The sequence below is a fragment of the Myodes glareolus genome, chromosome 2 (assembly GCF_982192425.1).
Source record: "Myodes glareolus chromosome 2, mMyoGla1.1, whole genome shotgun sequence".
In the NCBI taxonomy this organism is placed as follows: Eukaryota; Metazoa; Chordata; class Mammalia; order Rodentia; family Cricetidae; genus Myodes; species Myodes glareolus.
Window position 1 is genome coordinate 133,939,727 of NC_142027.1, and position 22,616 is coordinate 133,962,342.

Genomic DNA, 22,616 nt, shown 5'->3' on the forward strand with positions numbered 1-22,616 from the left:
CCAAAAAATCAAAAATAGAAACTGAGATTTTCAAAAATCAGATGTGATGAGTCGTGTCTATAAACCCAGCACTCTGGAGGCCAAGGCAGGATGATTTCTGTGAGTTCAAGGCCAGCCTGAGCTACAAAGTTTAACCCTTGTCTCAAGGAAGTGCAGAAGAAAGGGAGGGAGGGAGGGGGGAGAGATTTGAACAGTCTGAAGCAAGTGACCAGTTCCTGCTTGCCCCTTCCAGTTGAATATACTGTGGACATTTTTTGTCAAGTCCTTTCTCCTACTACCAGCGCCTTGGGTTAAATGTTGTACTATGCAATGGAAGGCTTAGTATAATGTCTGACTGGAGTTAATCACTCAAACTGTGACAGCCTCTCCCTCCTCCACCCTTCAAGCACAAATCACAAGTCCTTTTCCCTGGTCACCTCTTCAGAGCAGCACTGTCCCCAAACCAACGTGGGGCCCTGTAAGGCATGGTCAGGATAGCCCCCATCGCCAGCACGGGCATGGAGACTCAAAGGACTGGAGACCCTCCTCAGCAGTTTTCCCAGAGTGACCGACAGTATACAGGGTCAAGCAAACAGTAGGCACCCAATAATTACTCTTTTGTAGCCCACAGTACTGGAGATAGAACTCAGGGCCTTGCATATGCCAGGGGAAAGTTTTAGCCTTGAGCCCAGTCTAGCCCTGATTATTCTCTGGTGTTCATGAAGGAGCAGACTGTTGCATGGTGATGCCCAACCCTACCTAGCCAAGAAAGGCTTGGCCACACAAGGACCTCCCAGAAAAGAAAATGTTGACCCAAGACCTGTGTCCTGTCCGCCGCTGCATCCAAATTTAGATAGGGGACAGCCATCCCCTCCCTTCCTGGTTGCTGTCTGTCCCTATCTGGGGTGGGCCCTAGGCTGCAACCTGGCAACAGAATGTTGCGCTATTGGCTGCCCAGGCAACCAGGGCTCGCTCAGCCTTGGGCTTCTGGGATTTCCAGGCAGGGGCAGCGCTCTCTGTCTAAGCCCCTCAACCTTGTAAGGCGGCTGGAGATCCCTGAAGGTGAATGGCAGTGGCATGGGAGGAGTACTTCCGACTGGTCCTCCAGGAGAAAGCGCCTGCGTGAGTGCTGCCAGGAGCGGGTGGGTGAGGTGAGAAGGGCGGTGAGTAGACAGAGTGGTCATCCCTTCTCCTGGAGTCCCTGCAGCCTTTGGGCAGCCTTGCGGTGGGCTGCAAAGGCCCTAAGAGAATCTCTAGCAGACCCTACACATCTCCCCCAAGGTCTTGTTAGACCCCAGCTGGTCACTGGGCTACTGGAATGGCTAGCCTGCTCCTGCCCCAGCCTTGGCCAGTATCTTAAAGAGATGAAATCTTTAAACCAGGGTGGAAAGGAGTTTTCCTGTGAGGTGCTGTGGAGTGGAGAAGCGGCATTTTAAAGATACCAGCCCTGTAACACTTTGTTTGGGGACAGTGGGACACCCTGGCCCCAAAAGCCAGTATCTGTAAAACTTGGAGGAGTAGACACTTCTGATGTGGGCAGAGCTGGGCAAGCATTGTTGAGTGAGATGTCTGACTCCTTCCCATCCATCCAGGAGAGCCAGGCGCCCACACTCAGCCTCTCTTGGACCACGCCCCACAGAGGAGGAATGCCCCCACTCTGGGCGGTCAGAGCAGGGACCAGTCTCTACACCCCATCTGCTCAGCCTATAGTCCTCCTTCAAAGTGACACCTTTACAGCTACAGAGGTCAGAGTTCATCTTTATTCCTCTCTCTCACCCCTCCCCGCTCCATCAGCTCTGCTGCCAGGCTGTACCCAGAATGGATCCATCCTCACCTGTCAACCCTGTCCGCCCTGATCAGAATGACATTCTTTCTGGGGTCCCTAAGCCCCACCACTGAGCACACACGGTCCCCAGCTCCTCAGAAGCCACAGGATTTTCTACTCCACTCAAAACTTGCGCACGTCTCCCATCTCACCAAGGGTGTTGCCAAGGTCTCCTTTCCCCTGGCCCACCGCTGTCTGACTTTGGACAGCTCTGATTTTAGTTTCCACCTGCCATCTCCTCTCTCCAGTCTCTCTCGACTTTATGGTTCCTTCAGCAAACCCAGGTGTTTCGCTGGGATCCTGGGTCTTTCTTGGCTGTTCCCTTGGCCTGGACTCTGTGCCCTGCAGCTGTCAGTGCAACTCACTCCCTGTGGCCCTGTCCCGATGTCTTTTGCTCAGAGAGACTTCCTGACTCCATATTGAAAACTGCCTCTGGCCTACCGAGCTTTACACGTCAGGGCCCCCCGTGTGGTGGAGCAGTGTTTGCTGTTATTATCTGTGTTAGCTGTCTGTGGTCCCGGGGGAGTATAGTTTCCAGCATCACGAGTTTCTGTCTGTCTTCTTGACGGCTGCAATTACTCTGACTAGGTACACTGCCTGGTATAGAACAAGTGGTCAGTAAACCTGTGAACAATTTAAAAACCCGAAAGCCAGTAGGCATGCCAGTCTCATCCTAACATTCAAGACGCAGAGGCTTGAGGATCAAGAGTTCAAGGCCGTCCTCAGCTACAAAGTTAGTTCAAGGCTAACCCCGCCTACAAAAAAAAAAAAAAACTAAACTAACTCAGTAGGTGGTGAGTGGGGCCATTCCAGGCATCCCCCAGAAGTCTGGGGCCCCAGATCTTCTTCTTGTAACCTCCTTCTCTTTGGGTCGCTCCAGGAAGCCGGTCGAGCAGAATGAGGTCCACTTTCCACCTCTGCTGCGCCTCCTGGAGAAGAAGCAAGAGCTAGCAGCTGCGGACCAGGGTCTGCGGGTCCAGAAGGAGGTGAGCCTCAGTTGCTGAAATTTGGGGTGTCCCCAGGCACACACTGGTGGTGCCCAGTGGGGGTTACACAGTCTGGGCACCTGATGTTCCTGTCTATCAGAGGAAGATCTAGTGAGAACACTTGGTACAAATGCATGTGTGAGCATGGGGCACCTACTGCGTGTGTGCTCTGCACTGGCCCTTGCCCTCCGGAGTTTCACAGTCTGGAGAGGAAAACAGGCGTCCAGGTAGGGGTTGCCGTGCAGGAAGGCACTGGGCAAGGGCTGTCAGATTCTGGGGGGAACCTCTACTCCCCAGTGAGTACTCCCCAGTGGACAAGCAGGGCTTCCTGGATGGAGGGAGGAAGGGAGGGAGGGCTTGGGGACTGCGGGTGGGCAAACCAGATAATGCAGCAAAGGAAGAAAGTAGAAAGAGCAGGAAAGAGGGACATTCAAAACAAAAAACAGAATTTAAGGACAAAGCTCAGAAGGTCATGGAAGTGGAGAGATGGATGAGCAGTTGTTACTCTGCCTGCTCTTAGAGAGGATCCGAATTCAGGTTCCTGCACCCACATCGGGGGCACACAACAGCCTGCAACTCCAGGGATCCAGCGCCCTCTTCTGGCCTCTGCAGGCACTGCACTCACATGTACGCACCTCTCCCCTAAATATACACAATTTAAAACATAAGATTAAAAAAAAAAAAAGCTCAGAGGGTCAGGTGGCTGAAACATGGAGTGTCTGGAAGAGACGAAGTGTGAAGAGTTGGGAGTTAGCATTTAAAGCACACAGGGGGATGTGGGGATGTGAGCCAGGGAGCTGGGAACATCAGGCGACCTGACAACCTCTAACTGCACCCCACTCCAAGGAGTTCCACAGCAGGATGGCCACCCTGAGCCAGTGCTGGGCACAGCTGGAACAGAAAGAGCAGGCGCTGAAAGAGTCCTTCATTCGCTTTGACAAATTCCTGCAGGTCAGTCAATGCTGAGGGCCGGAGGCAGATCGCAGGGGCTCCTGCTTGCCACTCTAGAGTGGCCCCCACCTAGAAAAGCCTCCTGGAGTGGGGGAAATCAGATTGCCAGAGGGTGGAGGAGGAGCAAGGACCCAGAATCACAGCTCGTGGATGAATTTAAACACAACCTCCACGAGTCTACACTAAGAGAGAGAATGTCGCGGCTGGTGGAGGCCGCGAGTCCTGAGGTTCCCCGATTTCCATCCTCCTCTCAGGACGCCGAGGCCCGGCGTGGTCGAGCGCAGAGAAGAGCAGCTGAGGAGGGGCACGGAGTACGACACCGGGAGGCGGAGGCGCTGCGGCTGCGCGCACAGTTGGAGGAGCTGCGGCGGGAGCGCGCCGGGCTGCAGCGCAGGCTGCGGCGCCTGGAGCCCTGCGCGCACCTGCTGGAGCGCGTGCTGGAGCAGCTGCCCGAGGTGAGCGGCGCTGGGGGCATGGGGACCGCTTTGTTCTGGTGCTCTAGTCAGTGTTGACTGTGTACAAGAAACACCACCTCACGGTATACCAGGGATGCGCTTTGTTTTCCAGCCATCCTCTAAATCCGGTCAAGTGGGTCCTGTTATTGACAACAACCTCATACTACAGGTCAAAAAAAAAAAGTTGCAGAAAGTTCTTTCGCCCTTACGCAGTCAAGTGTGTGTGTGTGTGTGTGTGTGTGTGTGTGTGTGTGAGAGAGAGAGAGAGAGAGAGAGAGAGAGAGAGACAGACAGACAGACAGACAGACAGACAGACCAGAAAGACAGAGGACAGATAATATAAATTTTATTATTTGTGGAAGGTTAGGTTTGGGGGAGAAATTGTGTGTGTGTGTGTGTGTGTGTGTGTTTGGTTGATTTGTTGAGGAGTGAGAATATAGCCCAGGCTAGTCTTGAGTTCCCAACACAGCTAAGGCCACCCTTCAACTCCCCTCACCCTCGACAGGGTCTCTCTGTGTAGCCCTGCCTGTCCTGAAACTCACGCTGTAGACCTGACTGGCCTTGAACTCAGAGATCCGCCTGTCTCTGCCTCTTCAGTGTTGGGGATTAAAGGCCTGCGCCACCACCGCTCCAAAACCTCTCACCTCAGCTTTGTGCTGCCACGATGCCCAGCTCTATTTTGGGTTTGTTTGTTTTTGTATTGTTTTGTCTTATTTGTTTGTTTGAGACAGAGTCCCATTCTGTAGCCCAAGCTAACCAGGTACTCAGCATGTAGTTGAGCTGGCCCAGCCTCAGTCTCTCAAGTGCTAGCATTCCAGGTAAATTCCCGGTAACAGCCTTGGTAAAGCTCCTTAAATGAACTAGTGGTGTCAAGGACAAGTTGTGGCGCCTAGCCAGCTTAGCTAAACCTAGATCATGGAGGCGAGGTCATGAACAGGGCTCACTCAAGTCCGGCTATCCTTGCTTCAGGGCCTGAGGTGTCCCATGACACATCTGGACTGAGGATGCTTCTGAGGGGTGTTGGCTAGTCAGGTGGGGAGGACAGGGGGATTGCAGGCCTTGCGAGTCCCCTCTCCAGTTTCAGGAGATTCCGGAACTGGTGGCGCGCTTTGATGGCCTGGTAGACACGCAGGCAGCATTGAAGCTGGCAGAGCGCAAGCGACAGGTGGAGCTGGACGAGACCCATGCTCAGCTGTATCGTCTTCGGGAAACGAAGCAGGATGAGCTGCTGCGCCTGGGCCAGCAGCGCGCACAGCTGCGAGAGCAGTTGGAGGCAGCGCGTGAGCGCACACTGCAATGGGTGAGCGTCCAGGGGCTGGAGTGGACACACCCGCTGCGCTAACCACAGGGTTGGGGCACCGCATTGCCAAGGGTACCAGATAGTGCTTGTTCCCGTCCCACAGAACACATGGGTGCACCCGTCGGGTGGTGCAGCCTCCAGGACCCCAGGACCAGGTCCTGATTCAAAAGCGATCTCTGCATGTGCGTTCTGTAGGAATCCAAGTGGACTCAAATCCAGAACACTGCAGCGGCCAAGACACTGCTCCTGGGACGCACTCGAATGGCTGTGCTCAACCTGTACCAGCTTGTGCGCCTGCGCCAGAGTCAGCCTCTAGCCCTGGACGTGGAGGACACTGAAGGGCAGCTAGAGGAGGTGAGGCTCTCAGTGTCGCTCCTTACCAAACACCCATTATTGGGACACCTCAGAGTTAAGGGTACTTTATGGGTGTGGGCTCCTTCTAGTGACTTCCTGGCCCCACACCCAGCTGCCTGGACTGTCACCACGACTGCCAGCGGATCTGTGTGCCCTTTGCATGGCTAGCCCATGAGTTGCCCTGGCTCTTGTGATGCACACATCAAGTCCAGGAGGGTCCCAGCGTCATGTGAACCAGGCCGTCTTTGGCAGGGTCTCATACTTAAGCCCAGGCTTACCCCAGACTAGGTGGCAGATAACCTTGAACTCCTCACCCTCCAGCCTCCATCTTCTGAGTGCTGGGATCACAGGTGTGCTGTGCATCTGGTCTGGCTGAGTTAGTCCCTTTTGAGCATGCCTCTGCTCTGAGGAAGGCTTGGGGAAGGACGCTGGGCCTCTCCTGCCCACACTCCAGGCCAGGAATCAGGCTGCCCAGAGCACTGCTGGACTGTTGTCACCCGGCCCCACTGTCACTGCTATGCCCAGGGATGACTATTCTGCTCTTTCCTTCTTTGGTGCTGTCTCCTTAATATCTATCCAGGTGATGGACATGAAGAGGGTCCAGCAGGCTGCTGGGAGCTGCCCTCAGTTCACAGCAGGGGGCCTATGGGTGTCCGTTAAGTTCATAGAAATGACAATTAGCACAACATAAAGGTCGCCATGGAGATGGCTACAAACCAACAAACAAGCCTGATCCAAGGAAAGCACCACCTGACTTCGGTGGGACGCTGGGTTGGCAGGGAGCCAGCTGGAAACAGGCAAAGTGGTTACAAATCATTCAATGGCTGGGCATGGTGGCACACACCTTTAATCCCAGCACTCTGGAGGCAGAGGTAGATGGAGCTCTGGGAGTTTGAGGTCAGCCTGGTCTACAGAGTGAGCTCCAGGACAGCCAGCGCTACACAGAGAAATTCCGCCTCACAAACAAAATAATCAATTCAGTGGCATACACCTGTATTCCCAGGAGACTGAGGCAGGACTGCCACGAGTTAGAGACCAAGTTTGAGCTGTACTTGACAGGAAACAAAACAAACATTTGGGAGGCTGTACTGGACACCATCAATGCCTCTCCTGTGGTGTTTCCAGGCCCACCACTGCCCTCAGCCTCCCTGTGTGGGGTGGGGACAGGAAGTGATCTGGCCATGTCATCCCTGCCCCCAGGTGAAGCTGTTTATCATGGACCTCTCAGCCACACTGGCCAGCCTTGCCCAGGCTGAGCCCACAGTCGCTGTCTCCTAGTCCGGCCAGACGAGCAGCGAAGGGGACCTGAGGGACCAAGTTCCACATTTCTTGGTGTACAGGCTCAACACAAGGGCTCTCTGAATACCCTTCCTCCTGGGCAAGATGGAGCTGTGCCAGCCCGTGCCGTTAGGAGACTTCCACAGGATACCCAACTAAGTAGACTACTGTCAGTGGGGCTGACAGCTGTGCTGGGCCCTTCACCCACCACACAGGCAGCGGGCTGGGAGCACAGACAAGCTTAGCCACGCTGATGTACTCCAAGATAGGCACTTACTAAGCAAAGTGGGTCCAAGCAATAAGTAGCTGTTGGTAGCATCAGCTCTTTGGGGTCAAAATGGTAGTCCCCCCAGTGTGTGCCTAGCCTGTGAGGTCCAGGTGCTGCGGGATGCTTCATCTTCCCAGACCCTCAAGCAAGAGGTGGGGAAAGCCACCCGTGGGAGGAAGGACAGAAGGATGGCACGGGCCAGTTCTCACCTTCACATGCAGAAGGGCAGTGCCGCCCCCAAAGCCTGCCTCCACCCTACAGCAGCCCTGAGCTATCTCAAGCAACCGCACCCAGAGACTCATTCTTCTCACCTCATCTTAGCTACTACGACAGCTGGGACCTGCAACCCTCCCTTCCAACACCCCAAGTAAACCACAGTCCTGGCTACTAGCGGTGTTCCACAAAGGTTTACTACATTAAAACCCAATGTCCAGCTGGAGACAGCCAGGGCCCACATCTGTATGGCCATGACTTCTGAACTCTGAATTCATAGAAGCAGTGGCAGCTGAGCTGCAGGTTCCGGGCTTCGTCTGCTGAGCTTTGCTAGTAGACTCCTATGCATCCTTCAGGACCCCACCCAACATCCTGTCAAAAGCAGCCTGTGCCTTCTGTGACCATACAGCACTGCTCCTCACAGACACTGGTTCCTGCAGGGACTCTGCCAACAGCACACGGCAGCTCCGCTCATGTCCACGCTAGGGCTACCAGGAAGCCAGGGGCTGAGTCTGGTTCCTTACATCCTCTTCCTCATCTTGCCCTTCCTGGAGGGGGCACCCCGGCCAAAGGCACCCTGGCGCAGCTCTTGGGCTCGGCGGCGGTTACGCGCTGAAAGCTGCTTCAGGCCCCCGCGCTGCAGGAAGCGCTGCTTCTGGGCTTGACGCCGCTGTTTCAGGATCTGTTCCTTGGTCTTGAGTTCTGAGCGCATGCGGCCTTTGGGGGCACCTCGGGGCAGGGACCCACCTGTCAGCGTGGAGATTTAGGGAGCTCAGCCTTTGACCCACAGAGTTTGAGCCAGGCTCCAATCCCACCCTGGCCAGAATTTAGAGGCCAAACCCCAGGTGACCTGGCACCCTGCCCAGTCCACATTTTCAGAGACAGTAACAACTCCCTAAGTATCACCTTAAGCCAAAACTGCCGCTGATGCCAGCTTTACAGAGGGACCTCCTGAACAGTGGCTGCCAACAGCTAAACATGGCCACCACAGAGATCTCATCCCAACCCGTGGAGACTGGCACTCCAGGTGGGAAGCGGTCAGACACCAGCTTCCACCTCTTTAGGTGGGCGCATGCCCCCCCCCAACAGGGAACCACCCGTCCTCCACTCTGCCACTAGCTACCCCAGGTACCACCTGCTGAGTGGGAGAGGCCAGTGACCTTGGTCTGCTGGGTGGGGCTTTGCTAATGAGCAGAGTCTGTAGGTCCTAGCCTTGACCATGTTCACCCCTGCACCTCAGAGCACCTGGCTCTCCCCCTATTCGGACCATACCACCTGCCCTGCCCACCTTGACTGTGCCCTCGCTTTCCACCTCTGCGGTGCCCAGGGCCTCGCTGGCTGGATGGCCCTTCTTCCTCAGAGTCCCGGTCATCAATTTTCTGCTTCTGCTTCCACTTCTGGTAGCTGAGAGCCTTGTTAAGGAAGTAACCCGCAGCATCCAAGCTGGGTGCAGGCCCCTTATAGAAGGTTGCTAGGGAAGCCGCCCAGCCCCACCCCTACACAAGCCCCTTCTATAGGTGTGGCAGCTATAAGCTGCCCCACCCTGCCCCTCCGCATCTCTGTCTGTCCCTTAGGATACAGGTCACGCTTGTAGGAGCTGCTGATATACTGGCCACTCTCGGTCTTGATCTTCTTCTTGTCCTCCTGGCCTGACTGCCCCACAAACCGCTTCTTCTTCCGGTCCCTGAGGGGGAGGGAGATGGAGTCTACTGCAGGGGAGCCTGTTCCTTCACCTGCCCCTCACAGGTATGTAACCAGCAGAGGATTAAAGGAGTCACATTTGCCTGCACAGGACACTCAAAGTTCCTCGACCACCTCTCCACCTTTCCTGGACAGCCCAGGTCTCAAAAAGAGAGTGAGGCTTGAGGACTTGGGGTCTGATCCCACACTGCTTCCCACCTCTGTTTGGGAAGCAGCATCAGAGTCCTCGTGGGCATAGCAAGGAAATACCAGCTACCAAACACAGTGGACCAAGGAGATGGGCAGGCAAGGAGCCACCACTCCGCTCTGAGCAAACGGAAACACAGAAGGCCGCACCCAGGGACGGCCTGGCAAGGCTGCTCACTTACCACCTGAGCTGCTGATGACCTCGGGTCATGTTCTGTGCCTCGTCCCCCATCAGGTCAAGGACCGCACCAGCCACCTGCTGCTCAAAGGCCCCTCTAGCCTCACCGACACTCAGCCTGCAGATTCAAGAGGGAGATTTAATGGGACCAGATGCTCCTTATGCACCTCACGCTGGGCCACAAGCTCATACTCACCCCCGCTCACTGTCGAAATCCTTGGGCCGGTAGGGGACATAAAACTCCTGGTCTCGCTGACGAGCCTCCTCCCTCCGCCTCTTGGCTCCTTGGTTGGGTCCTGGCTTTGGTCGCTTCTGGCCCACAACTTCTGTGAAGACATCCTGGCAGACAGAAGCCCAGTGTCATCCTTGTGGCCTCAGGGAACCCCACTAGAACCAGGGACCAGGAAAACTCTCCTGGTAGACCCTATGTCGTCATCTGCACACACAAGAGCCCGATTTGGAGAGCAGTGCAGGCAGGAGGGGCAGAACAGAGCCAGCAATGGCACCGTGCTCCAGTACTCGGGTCTGGCTGCTTCTGTTCAAGAGGATGCACACAGGGGTTTGTGGCTGTCCGCGAGACAGCGGAGATAGAGTGGGTGTCTATGAGGAGCCATTCCACCACCCTCCAGCACCACTGCTGGGGCTTTGCTCCCTTCAGGCCCTCAGGCTGTCCTGCTTAGCCACAGCCCAAACTGTAACAGCTGGGAAAGGGACTCTTTCTTCTTTTTTCAGATTTTATTTTCAGTTTTAGTTGTGTGTGTGTGTGTGTGTGTGTGTGTGTGTGTGTGTGTGCGCGCGCGCGCGCTAGATTCCCTGGAACTGGAGTTACAGGCAGTTGTGAACCACTAATGTGGGTACTGACAACTGAACTCCAATCCCCTGCAGGAGCAGTAGGGCTCTTTTCTTGTTTTTTTTGACACAGGTTCTCAGTATATGGATTTGCTATTTACAGGCTGGTCCTGAACCCACAGAGATCCGTCTGCCTCTGCCTCCCCAGCACTGGGATTAAAGGCGTGCGCTGACATACTCCACACAGCATAGCTCTTAACTGTTGAGCCAGTTCTGCAGCCCCTTCCTTTGGTTATCCAAGCTCTGTAGCCTAGGCTAGCCTAAGACAGTATCACTCTGTAGCCTAGGCTAGCTTTGAACTTGTGGCTGTCCTACATCCTTAGTCTCCACACCCATCTCCTACAGACTGTAAGTTGAGACTGTGCCCCACTTCCATTGACAAGAGAGATGAGGACACGGGGCTGCACAACTGCCTGCCCCAAGGACTACTGGAACCTGGCTGCTCTCCCTCAGCTCCAGCTGCCCCTGCAGCGCACACCTCCACAGTCTCAGCCATGTCCTCCTCCTCCTCTTCCTTCTGAGGCAGCTCCTTCTGGGGGGCTGGGTCAGCTGGGCGCTCCTGCCTCTCTTGCCGCCCCTGCTGGAAGCTGGCGATAGCTTTTCGGTCCCTCTGCCGCTTGGCACGCATCATCTGGCTGCTTGGGTCTCGGCTTGAGGCATTGATCTCAAAGATGGTCTGCAAAAGGGATGCCATATTCACTGCTTATGCCCCCACCCCAGCCCCACCCTATGCCAGCTGAGACCTGTATGGGCACTCCTCAAGTCTTTACTGTGGGAGGTGGGACCCTTGATATTAGTGCTGCACAGTTAGAGGGAGGCCCAGAGAGAGTGGGTGTCTTGTCCAAGGCCACACAGCTAGGAAAAGCTAGAACCCAGACCTCACACTAAGTGCACTTGGCTTTGAAATCCTTGATTCCTCTGTGCCACTCTGTGGCTGTTTGTGTTACTCGCCACCTGGCTGGGCTCTCCTTGCCTCTGCACATGAACCACACAGCATACGCCCACCCATGGACACCTAGGAGTGAACAGGTAGGGAAGGTCAAGATTGGGGATGGATGGTTCTTCAGGCCTCGGAAAGATAGAAAACACACCACTCCCTAAAGAGGAGTTAATCTGTCTTGAGTGGTGGTCAAAGGAACGCTCCGGAACAGGTGTGTGTGTGGGGTCTACGAGTGGCCACCAGAGCCAGTGGGACACGTCAGGAAGCGCAGAAGGAAGACTCACCGTGCGGGTGTGATAGTTCCTGATGCTGTCCACCAGCTGCAGGCGCTGCAGTTCTCCCTCCTCAAACCGGGAACCTGACAGAGAGGAAGTGTGTGAGGACAGGGTGGGCTGGGAGGGGCCAATCCACCCTCACCTGCTCCACCCTGCAGAATCTCACTGAAGAGTGGGTGCAAGCCCAGCCCTGTCAGGTCCAGCTCCTTGGCTCTCTTGATGGACTCGGGTGAGGGCGCTGGACGTGAGCGCACATACTGCTGCTGGGCGTTGTCGGCCACACGATGCAGGCTCCGAAGTTCCAGGGACGCCTCCAGGGCAGTCTGTAGGCCGCTGTCCTCATCATCCACCACACTCTGTGGCACCCGGCCCAGCACACCATCTCCACCAACTGCACCTGCCAGTCACAGGGCACACTGAGGAGTCAGCCTGTGCCTATCCCCCCATGGCCTCTGAACCCCAGGACAACGGTTACAGCAATAGGGACATTTAGCGTGCCATGTTCAGTCAGACCCTGGGATGCACAGGAACACAGACAGACCCTAATTCTGGCAACGACAGTCCAAGAACAGTCCCAGGGTCCAAGGCCACCCACACAGACGCTTGTGGCTATCTCCAAGAACGAGGTGGGCAGAATCTCCTATAGTCAGATCCAGCAGCCACCTCCCAAAGCCAGACCACTGCACCCCTGTGTGCTTAGGAATTCCACAGAGACCCGAGCCCTGTCCAGCCACCCCTCACCTGAGGACTCCTGGTGAGGCTGGGCAAGGGTGATGGAGCGGCCCAGGAACAGGTGCAGGTCAAGCAGGTAGGGAACCTCATCTGGAGCCACCAAGGAATAGGCTGTGCCACTTCGACCCGCTCGGGCCACACGGCCTGGAAAGGAGGGGGCTGAGTTTTAGCAGAGGGATCCCAACTCTATAGGCCAGGACCTTTCCTGAACTGCGTCCCCACCTACAGGGTGGGTGGCCAGGGATGGGCACAGGTTGGTACAGAGCCCAAGTGAGTGAACGCAGGGGCAAGTGCCACTCCTGATCAGTATTTCAAGTCCCTGGCATTCCCATTTTAAGACGATTTTCCCAAGAACTTCCTAAAGGTGATAGGACAGAGGACTGATCAACAAGCTCATGACTACCAGATGAGAATTACAGAGCTGAGGAAAGGGTGAGCACATGGCCCACCACTTGTTTGTACAATAAAGTTTTTCTGGCATAATCAATGCCAGCTCATTTACATATTCCCAATGGGAACTGTTCTCATGATGCTGTAGGTTAAACAGTTACATAAAGATGGCATAGTGCACTGGGTAGTGGTGGCACACACCTTTAATCCCAGCACTTGGGAGGCAGAGACGGGCAAATCTCTGTGAGTTCAAGGCCAGCCTGGTCTATAAAGTTCCAGGAGAGCCAGGACTGACACACAGAGAAACCCTGCCTCGAAAATCAAACAAACAAATAAATAAATAGGCTCACTGCTCCGCCCTTTACTGAAGAATGATGTCACAGTAAATGAAAACATTTGTAATGCTACAGTGACTTGAAAAGCAGCATGTTGAGAAGTCACCCATCACAACCCCAAAGTTGTGCTGAGTAAATTGTAGATGTCGCATTTCAGCTTGGTTTGTTGTCTGTGACAGGGTCTATGTAGCCCAGGTTGGCCTTGAACCCCTGACCCTCCTGGATCCTCATCCAGTGCTATAACAGACAATCACCACCATTTTTTTCCATGTCTTAGGCAAACATCACTTCCCCTCATTTGCAGGTTTAGTGGGAGTGGTCTGTCATGTGGCACCTGAGGAATCCCCCTGGGGGCTCTAGAAACCCCCAAGATGGGGAGGCAGCTGTCTGGAAAGCAAGGGTGACTTGGAGACAGCAGGCAGTCACCAGCAAGGACATCTGGGACTCACAGTAGGAAACACAGTGGGGTCTCCTGTGATTGACAGTGAAGCGACAGAACAGATCCCCGGCAGACATTCTCACACCACTGCCCTCTCTGCCCGACAGCTGTGCCTATGAGTTCAACCACACTCAGTCACACACAGAGCACACCCAAGAAACCCTGTGCCCAGCTTCTGTTCTCCCACGCATATCTTATTCTATCTGCGCTTACAAACATAGTGCACAACTCAGAGTGGTCTGTGGCAGAGCCACACCCTAGGTTCTGTTCCCAACACCAAAAGGAAGGAAACTCTGAGAGCTGGGAACCAGTTGTCAGGATTCACTCAGTAAGCACTGCTCAAGGCCTTAGTTTCCCCAAATTCTCAGCTGCCAGCATGGCACAGTGTCTTCCCTTCACCCAACAGTGCAGCCAGGTTCCTCCTCACCAACGCGATGCAGGAAGAGTTTGCCCTTGGCGGGGAAGCTATAGTTGACGACATTGTCCAGCAGTGGGATGTCCAGGCCCCGGGCGGCCAGGTCAGTCACAATTAGGGTCGAACATTTGTTGTGTATGAATTTCGCCAAGTTGATCTTGCGGGCCGTCTGGTCCAAAGCACTGTAGATGTGGGCACAGCTCACACCCTGGGCCGTCAGCAACTGCTCAGAGCAAAGGTGGGGATGTGAGAGGAGCCTTGCAGGAGTGAGGGCTGGAGGCTGGACTGAAGCTGGGGCACCATGCACAGTGGGTTTGAACCCCAACCCTGCTGCTGGCTGGCCTGACTCAGTATAAATGGAACCTCTACCGCCTCCCAGCTCTGCAAGGCTGCTGGAACATCACAGGATATAATACACATAAAGAGGGCTGCCCTAAGGGTGCTGTGTGAGCACAGGCAAATTATTCAGTCTTCTGTGCGTCTCGGAATGAGGAGGAGGAATGCACCACCGAGGACTGAGCCTGAACGAAAGCCTGTGAGAGAGCCAACTGCTTCTCAATGTTACTATTCTGGTCTCAGACACTCAGACAAGGAAGGCGCCGTTTATATGTTGGGTAAGCAAGACCCAGCCACCCGTGTCTTCAGCAGTGCCCAGGTGTGGTTGCTGGGGTGTGAGACAGTGGCTAGTCAGCCCCTTCCCCAGCCTTCCATGCTGCTGGAACTCTCCACACTTGCATCTAGCCAAGGATCACACAGGTGTGAATTCACAGAAAAGGTCAAGACCACACCACTAACGTTTGAGCATCCCATCTAGCAGGCACATCACACACTGGAAATCCACCCCAAAATATCCAGGTCCATTGGGAGATGCTGGAGATGGTCAGGACAGAAAGGCAGACTAAGACCAGCGGGGACGTGCCAACAGCGGACGTGCTCACACAGCTGGCCCTGACAGTTTACCACTGTCTGAGAAGTGGGTGTGAAATGGCCCTGACAAAAGCCCCACCCAGGTTCAGGATGAAACTGGTCTGCGACCTCCTGGGGTCTCTCCATCCCACAGAGCCCCTGCTCACCTCCGTGAGGTACTCTGCGTGGTGCTTTGTGGCTACAAACACCACCGTCTGGTCCTGGGGTCGAACGGCACTGCGCAGCAGGTAGAGCAGCACGGCAGCCTTGGTGTCCTCGCGCACAAGGAGGAAGGAGGTCTGTAGGGAGAGCGACCAGTGGGCTCCTGGCTAAGGGCGGGCGGGCCCACCGGGCCGCTAGCCTGGGGAAGAGATCCAACACTGCCTCACCTTGAGCTGCTCATTAAGCTTGGTGTCCACATCCAGACGGATGAGCACGGGCTCTGTGAGACCTGTTGGGGTGTGGAGGAGATTTCAGAGGTCACTGAGGAGTTGATCTCAGGCCACCCCGAGTCCAGCACCACATCCACACCCCACTGGCTCACCTGCCCGAGCAAATTCCACCAGCAGTTTGGGCAATGTGGCGGAGAACAGCACTGTCTGGTGGCCCCCAGGAAGGCGGCTTATGATCTCCTGGAGCTGTTCAGCAAACCCCATTTCAAAGAGCCTGCAGGGAGAGTGAGGAGAGGGCTTCCACCCTAAAGAGCTGGGAATCCTGGATATCCTGGCTCTACAATCCCTGTCACGTGTAACTGCTAATCTTTTGTGTGTTTGTGCTTTGTGCTTCCCGTGCTGGGAATGAACTCAGCCTTACTCATGCTAGGCAAGTATTCGCCACTGCGTACAGCCCAGCATTGACTATAACATTATTTTCAATACTAAGATGTAAACTTAAAATCACTAGCACAGTGCCCCAGGATAGACTACTCGAACACACATCTAAGTCTCCCCGGACAGGGCCATTGTGCTGTAGCTTCCCGTCTCTCTGCTTCCCGGGCCTTGGGGACAACCTTGACAGTTGCTCAGCGGTTTATCTGTGGTCTCACCTGTCCGCTTCATCAAAAACCACATACTCCACGCTCTGTAGCTTCAAGTTCATCTCCACAGCCACATGCATCAACCGCCCAGGGGTGGCAATGATTCTAGAAGGGGTACATCAGTCAGGTTACCCCAGGCTCAGGGCTCAGCATAGCCCCCAGTCTCTCATGCCACTCTGGGAAGGAACCCAGAGCATCCCCTCCCAACAACAAACTCACATGTCAGGGTTCTCATGCAGAGCTGCAAACTGGTCTTCCATCCTAGGGTAGAAAGCAGGGTCAGCCTGAGAGAACAGAGCTTTTGAGTCTGTCCCTCCCTATCACAGTAGAGCATCCCCACACCTCGCCATGGGCCACACAACCCAGGCATGGAAGTGAGAAATGGCTCCTGGGAGACAAGAGGCCAAGGCACTGTCCCAGCAGAGACGACAGGCTGAAACACAGGGGAGAGCCTCAGATGCTGGCTTCCTCAGAGGCTCCGCACACTTTGCCAACCCACAGCACCACCTAGTGACATAGTCTGAAACTACCGGCTCCACCTAGACCCCTGAATCCCTGATGGCTAAGTGCCGGTTCCTGTCTTCCCCTGGAGAGCCCCTGGAGCAGCTGTAGGAGTGGGGATCCTAGCTCCATGTAGCTTAGGGAGGGTAGGCTTGCTTTCTTTCTTTTAATAATTTATTTATTTTTATTTTATGTGCATTGGTGTGAATGTATGTCTATATGAAGGTGTCAGATCTTGGGAGTTACAGTTGTGAGCTGCCATGTGGGTGTTGGGAATTGAACTCAGGTCCTCTAGGAGAAGAGCCAGTTCTCCCAAATGCTGAGCCATCTTTCCAGCCCGAGGTTAGGCTTTCTGACAATCACAGACTACATCCCTTGGTAGAAGCGGGAGGAGGACAGATCAACCACAGCCTGAGCATGGCACCCAGAGAATGACACTAAGCTCACTAAACTCCCTGGCCCGACACCATGAGCTGACAGGGCCCTCTGTCCTTGGACCAGCTTCCACCACATGTCCCCTGGCCAGTTTGTCTGAACATGTGGAAAAGCTGCTGTTAGTGACTAGCAACTCAGGTCCACAGGGAACCCTCAAGGCACAGTGGTGTGCCTGCACGGGGAAGCTGGGATATGGGGTGAGGGATCCTTACTTGTCCCCACCCAGGATCAAGGCTGTCTTGAGGCCGGTGAACTTGCCCAGCTGTGGAGAGAGAGAGAAGGGGTCAAAGGTGAGGGTCTGCCACTTCAGCCTTCTCACAGTTTTCCACCAGGCCCTGTTACCCGCACCTCTTTGGTGAACTTCATAGTCTGCAGGGCCAACTCTCGGGTGGGAGAGAGAATGAGGGCCCGGGCTCCTGTCTGTGCACTGCGCGCCTTCAGCCGCTCAAACATGGGGAGGAGGAAACAGGCTGTTTTCCCGCTGCCTGTCCGAGCCATGGCCACCACGTCCTTGCCGTCCAAGATCACAGGAATGGTCTGTCAGAAACATGTTGGAGGCAGTGTCAGCACTGGTCCCAGCATAGCTGGCCATGGGTGAGCCCCAGGCCTCTAGTGTCAGCTCCTGCCCCAGCATGGCCGGCCATGGGTGAGCCCCAGGCCTCTAGTGTCAGCTCCGGCCCCAGCATGGCCGGCCATGGGTGAGCCCCAGGCCTCTAGTGTCAGCTCCGGCCCCAGCATGGCCGGCTATAGGTGAGCCCCAGGTCTCTAGTGTCAGCTCCAGCCCCAGCATGACCGGCCATGGGTGAGCCCCAGGCCTCTAGACCTATTTTCAGAAAAACCTATCAGCGCATGTCCAGGAATGAACACCCCCAGCTCCTGTGTCAGGAAACTCTGCCTCCCAAATTGGGTCGCCACCTTGTCTCTCAAGACTGTGAAAGCTGGGGGATTCCCGGGCACTTGTGAGCTGCCTGGCAGGCTCAGCATGACAAGAGAGAGGCAAAGAGCCACACTGGGTCCAACCTTCTCCTCAGTGAAATGACTAGGCTATGTGGAGCTTCAGACACAGTGAACAGGGCCAGCAACAACAGCTGGGGCCAGGAACAACTGTCACATGGCCACTGCTCACTGCTGCCCCAACCCATTGCCCTCCGGCTCCTTACCTTTCTCTGGATGGGCGTTGGCACCTTGTAGCCCTTTTTCATGATCCCCTTGAACACAGGGTAGCTCAAGCCTGGGAGAGACAAAGGAGTGGTCAGGGACCTGGGGGCCACAGCAGCCACCAGATCGTGTTCACCAATACACAGGAAAAAAAAAAAAAAAAGAAAGCAAAAAATTGAAGGTTAAAGGAGTGAAAGACACCAAACTGTGGCAGGGATGCCTCACTTAACCTCTGCTGGAATTCTCTCTTTTTTATTTTTCTGTCCAAGATATGTACCCTACACTGACTTGAATTTATGGTGTCTGCCTCTGAGTGCTGGAATCACAGGCATGTGCCACTCTGATAGGTGTGGTAGGAATGTTGGGAAATGGAGTCAGGACAGGTAGGAGAGTGGCCCCTGGGGACTTAACAGACGTGGACTAAGGATCTGGGAGCCAGCAGAGGGCTGCCTAGAGACCAGCAAACAACTTCAAGTGCTTTTTGGTCAACCCTTCATCTTCATCACGCCTACGTGTATGTCACTGCTTCATCCCCCTGATTATCAACAAGAGCCAGCACTTCACTTTAAATCCAAACAGCCATCTAGAAGGCTTTTATGAGCCAACTATTCAGTCTCTGCAATCCATTCTTTCTGACTTGTTCTTTACTTACTGATTTGTAAGAACTCTTTGCATATTATAGATGACAACCTTCTATCTGCCCCAGAGGCTGCAGATATTTTTGCTCTGTTGTGAGAAAAGGTCTCTTGCTATGCAGTCATGGCATAGGCCACTATGCTCAGCCCCTTTCTAATTGCTATTAAAAGTCACTCAGTCCCTGCCCTGGCAGCTACTGCTCCATCAAGGACAAAGCACTTAAGCTGTAATCCCCACAGGTGTCCTGACATCTCGTGCCCATCCTCCTATGCCTGTATGGGTGGCCCCCTTTCCAGGCCTACTGTGGAAGACTATTTCTAACCTCAGCCTATTTGACACCTACCACACAGGTAGATGTCAGTACCTAATAACAGAGGGCACAATGACCCCACCCCCAGGCTACTCCCCAGGGCCCCAGGTACCCAGCCTCTTTACCCACCCATGGACTGGAAGCCGCCAGACTTCTTCTTTTTCTTGTTCTGGGCTCGTACCAAATCCCGGGTGTCAGGCTCCACATCTGATAAGCACTCTGAGGTAGGAAAGGAGGGCAAGGCTCTGCCAGGGCCCAGCTGCGAGGGAGGAATGAGAATTGGCATTACTCCAGCTCTGATTGACCACAAGGGTGCAAGGCCCAGACGCTCGCCAGTTCTCCAACAAGCTCTCCTTGGACTAGGCTGGGCAGATCGGGTCTACAGAAAATCTACAGCGCTTGCAAGCTCCATCCCCTACCAGCAGTACAACCACCTCCCTGAACCTGGGGGCACCCTTCTAAAACCTTAGGTCAAGGGCGTGAGTGTGGCAAGACCCAGTGCAAAGTACAGGCTTGGCCAGGAGAGATGCTGAAGGCAGAGGGTGCGTGTGTGTGTGCGTTTATATGTGTGTGTGGCTGTAGTAGCTTGAGTGTGCCTGAGGAGTAGCCACGGCACCTGGCTGTCCTGAAACTCAGAAAGCCCCACCTGTCTCTGTCTCCTGAGTGCTAGCATCAAAGGCATACAGCACTATGCTTGGATCTCACTTCCAGTTTCTGATTAATTTTTTTAAATAACAATTTATCTCTTTTTCTATTCCTTATAAAACTTTTTATGTCACTGGTTAAGACCCCTTCCTCGTCTCCCCCAAATGTTTTTGTTATTCTGGTGGTGCCGAGAATGGAACCCTTGACCAACGAACAACACCCCAGCCCTCTTCTTACTCTTTATTTTTGAGACAAGGTCTCACTAAGTTACACAGGCTAGCCTTGCATGTAGCCCAGGCTGGCCTTGAACTCGTGATCCTACTGACTCAGTTTCCTAAATAGCCGGAATTACAGGCCTGTATCATCAATCAGGCTTGACTTATTTCTACTCCTTCTCATTTTCATCTTGAATCTTATTTCATTATTTCATCTGTTCAATTTTATCATTTCAGGAGAATTCTAAGCCTACTGTCACATAGCTATAAATATGAGACGAACCCATATTCCATGACTAAATACCAGAGATTTGGTGGCAGAAGACAAACACAGGTATTTATGATGCTACACTTGGTGGCTACTACACTGAACAACACAGACATAAACCATTTCCTTCAACAGAGTTCTCACGGGACAAATGCTACCTATGTTCTAATTATACATTTTATCATTAGTGTATGTGTGCATGATACATGCCATGGGTGTGAAGGCCACGGCCAACTTTCAGGAGTCTGCTCCCTCCCCACCTTGATGAAGCAGGGTCTCTCATTTCTGCTGGTCGTGCATTCCTGGGTAGCTGGCCTGTGTGCTTCTCAGTGGCTCTCCTGTCTCCACCTTCTGACTCACCTGTTGGGATTACATGTGTGCCACATGTCCAGCTTTTTAAATGTATTGATGTTTTGCCTGCATAGACTATGTGCACCAATTGCTTCTCAGCCTTTTGGCTAAGATCAAGTGTAGATTATGTGCACCATGTGCATGCAGTACCCAAGGAGACCAGAAGAGGGTGTCAGGTCCTTTGGAAATGAGGGAATTGAATCCCAATCTGCTGAAAGATCAGCCAATGTTAACCAATGAACCATCCCTTTGTCACTACATAAAGCCTGGTTCCACAGTGAATCCAAGGTTACTCAGGGCTGCACAAGACCCTGTCTAACACTTCAGTACGGTGGATGGTGGTGGTGCACGCCTTTAATCCCAGCACTTGGGAGGTAGAGGCAGGAGTTCAAGGCCAGCCTGAACTACATAGTGAAACCCTGTCTCAAAACAAAACACAGCAAATAAATAAATAAATAAATAAATATAAAAACTTAACATAAGGCAAAAAATTTTCCTGATAATTGCTAAACTTTGCTTGTTGGAATTTTTCTTACTAGTTCAGGCATTCCGCTTGGGGCTCTCCCTGCTTTGTTTGAAGACGATGCCAAAACTCCATGAAAGAGACCCGGGGACACAGCTTTCTGACAGAGTACATACAAGGTTAGCACTAGCACAAACAGGGCTTCAGGTTTGGTCTCCAACCCTGCTAAAACAAAAGGTGGGGAGGGAGGAATGAAGAGACTTTCCCCACTGATTTCCAAGTTGACGGACTCTGCTTCCCATGCAGTATTCTGGCTTCATTTCACTGCACAAACACATTGAGTTTGTTTGTTTGTTTGTTTGTTTTTGAGGGGGGGTTAGTTTGAACAAGCTCAATGGTATAGTAAGGACTTGGCTGCTCTCCCAGCCCTATTTACATCAAGGGTGTGACAGAGCTTTAATAAGTAAGTATGTTTGTGTCCCAGGATGGAGGACCTTCTACGTTTTTTGTAAAGCAAAATTTCAGGATTAGAGCTCTTACCAGCTCACTATACGTAGCCAAGGGTGGCCTTGAACTCCTGATCCTCTTGCCTCCACCATTCCTACCCATGGTGCTAGGATGACAGGTGTGTGCCCCAATACCTGCTTTTATGTCGTGATGGGGCTCAAATACAGCACTTTGGACATGCTAAGCAAGCGTTCTACCAACTGAGCTACGTCCGGAACCTGCAGACTGGGTTTTGATTTGTAAAAAGTTGAGCAGTAACTTCTTTTTTTATGTACCACAGCCAGTGCAGGACTTGGCCTCAGCAAAGCCCTTGATCCTAGCCACGTGGGCAGCCTTCTCTGGCAACGACTAACTGCGTTCTCAACGCCTTTAGCAGTTTCTGTACATCTAGTGACCACCTACTAAGTGTAGCGCACTGACTGAGCTGGGGAGGAGAAATGGAGGAATATACCCGCTGTGCACAAACTACGGGCATCACGAACCATAGACTTTTCTGTCTCCTTGGCGCTCACGCCTCTCTCCACGTGCACACATTTGTAACCAGACCATCCTGCTGTTCCTTCTGATAGTGCTGAATGGGCCTGCAAGGCTGAACCACGACAGATGTCCGTAAGTGTTAGTTTAGTTTAGTTTTAGTTTAGTTTAGTTAGTTTAGTTTAGGTCTGGTCCGCGGGCCTCTCGTTTATCTTATCTCCTAAGACCACCCCTAAATTAGGCGGACCTTCGCACTTGCATTTTCCATTGGCCGAAGAGTAATTGGGCCCCGCCCCCTCTGGACGGCACCCAATGAGGGCTCACAATCAGTGAGACGGACAGGCGGAAGGGCACAGGCCGAAGACCCGACCAGAGAATCTGCGCTCTTACCTTCCGCGCCCGAGCGTCATCCTCAGCTTGGATCTCAAACTCGCCGTCCTCCGAGTCGCTGTCGCGTACCTGTGAAGCCCCAGTCCGGCGCCTCCTCAGTCCCTTCTTCTTCCACGGAGCCATGGCGGCACGTGACCGCGGACCGGGACCCACGCGTCTACCGGCAGCCATGCGAGCCGGGCACTCGGACCCGGAAGTGGGTGGGACCTACAGGACGCACACACTGCGCGGGGGCGGAGTCTGGGGGGACGCGCGGGTAGCGTTGCGATTAG

General features: G+C 53.8%; 2 protein-coding genes across 4 annotated transcripts; one reads left to right on the forward strand and one right to left on the reverse strand.

Moving 5' to 3' along the window:
* The first annotated feature begins 941 nt into the window (after window positions 1–941).
* Window positions 942–7,852, forward strand: Cfap73 (cilia and flagella associated protein 73). 2 transcript variants are annotated; one of them, XM_085681088.2, is made up of 7 exons: window positions 942–1,101; window positions 2,685–2,790; window positions 3,637–3,741; window positions 3,996–4,196; window positions 5,275–5,496; window positions 5,692–5,850; window positions 7,051–7,852. In XM_085681088.2, the coding sequence occupies exons 1-7, from the start codon at window positions 1,046–1,048 to the stop codon at window positions 7,126–7,128; spliced, it is 927 nt and encodes a 308-aa protein (XP_085537214.2). In that variant the 5' UTR covers window positions 942–1,045; the 3' UTR covers window positions 7,129–7,852. The 2 variants fall into 2 exon arrangements, with proteins under 2 accessions (XP_085537214.2, XP_085537210.2); XM_085681084.2 differs by having other exon boundaries at window positions 943–1,121.
* Ddx54 (DEAD-box helicase 54) lies at window positions 7,789–22,551 on the reverse strand. Of its 2 annotated transcripts, none has more exons than XM_085681075.2 (20): window positions 22,345–22,551; window positions 19,161–19,290; window positions 18,088–18,158; window positions 17,276–17,464; window positions 17,140–17,189; window positions 16,211–16,252; window positions 16,001–16,096; window positions 15,500–15,621; window positions 15,345–15,406; window positions 15,123–15,254; window positions 14,062–14,272; window positions 12,480–12,614; window positions 11,905–12,129; window positions 11,748–11,821; window positions 11,002–11,199; window positions 9,871–10,013; window positions 9,679–9,792; window positions 9,189–9,293; window positions 8,898–9,013; window positions 7,789–8,356 (listed from the first exon to the last, which is right to left on the reverse strand). In XM_085681075.2, the coding sequence occupies exons 1-20, from the start codon at window positions 22,513–22,515 to the stop codon at window positions 8,130–8,132; spliced, it is 2,613 nt and encodes an 870-aa protein (XP_085537201.2). In that variant the 5' UTR covers window positions 22,516–22,551; the 3' UTR covers window positions 7,789–8,129. The 2 variants fall into 2 exon arrangements, with proteins under 2 accessions (XP_085537201.2, XP_048278363.3); XM_048422406.3 differs by having other exon boundaries at window positions 11,905–12,135.
* Window positions 22,552–22,616: the final 65 nt, after the last annotated feature.

Coding starts and splice junctions, on each gene's coding strand:
- Cfap73 (XM_085681084.2), top strand. CDS start 1,057: ATGGGAGGAGTACTTCCGACTGGTCCTCCAGGAGAAAGCGCCTGCGTG. Junction 2,791..3,636: donor GTCTGCGGGTCCAGAAGGAG/GTGAGCCTCAGT, acceptor CCCCACTCCAAG/GAGTTCCACAGCAGGATGGC. Junction 5,851..7,050: donor CTGAAGGGCAGCTAGAGGAG/GTGAGGCTCTCA, acceptor CCCTGCCCCCAG/GTGAAGCTGTTTATCATGGA.
- Ddx54 (XM_048422406.3), bottom strand. CDS start 22,515: ATGGCTGCCGGTAGACGCGTGGGTCCCGGTCCGCGGTCACGTGCCGCC. Junction 17,190..17,275: donor CTATGAAGTTCACCAAAGAG/GTGCGGGTAACA, acceptor CTCTCTCCACAG/CTGGGCAAGTTCACCGGCCT. Junction 10,014..11,001: donor ACATGGCTGAGACTGTGGAG/GTGTGCGCTGCA, acceptor TCTGTCTGCCAG/GATGTCTTCACAGAAGTTGT.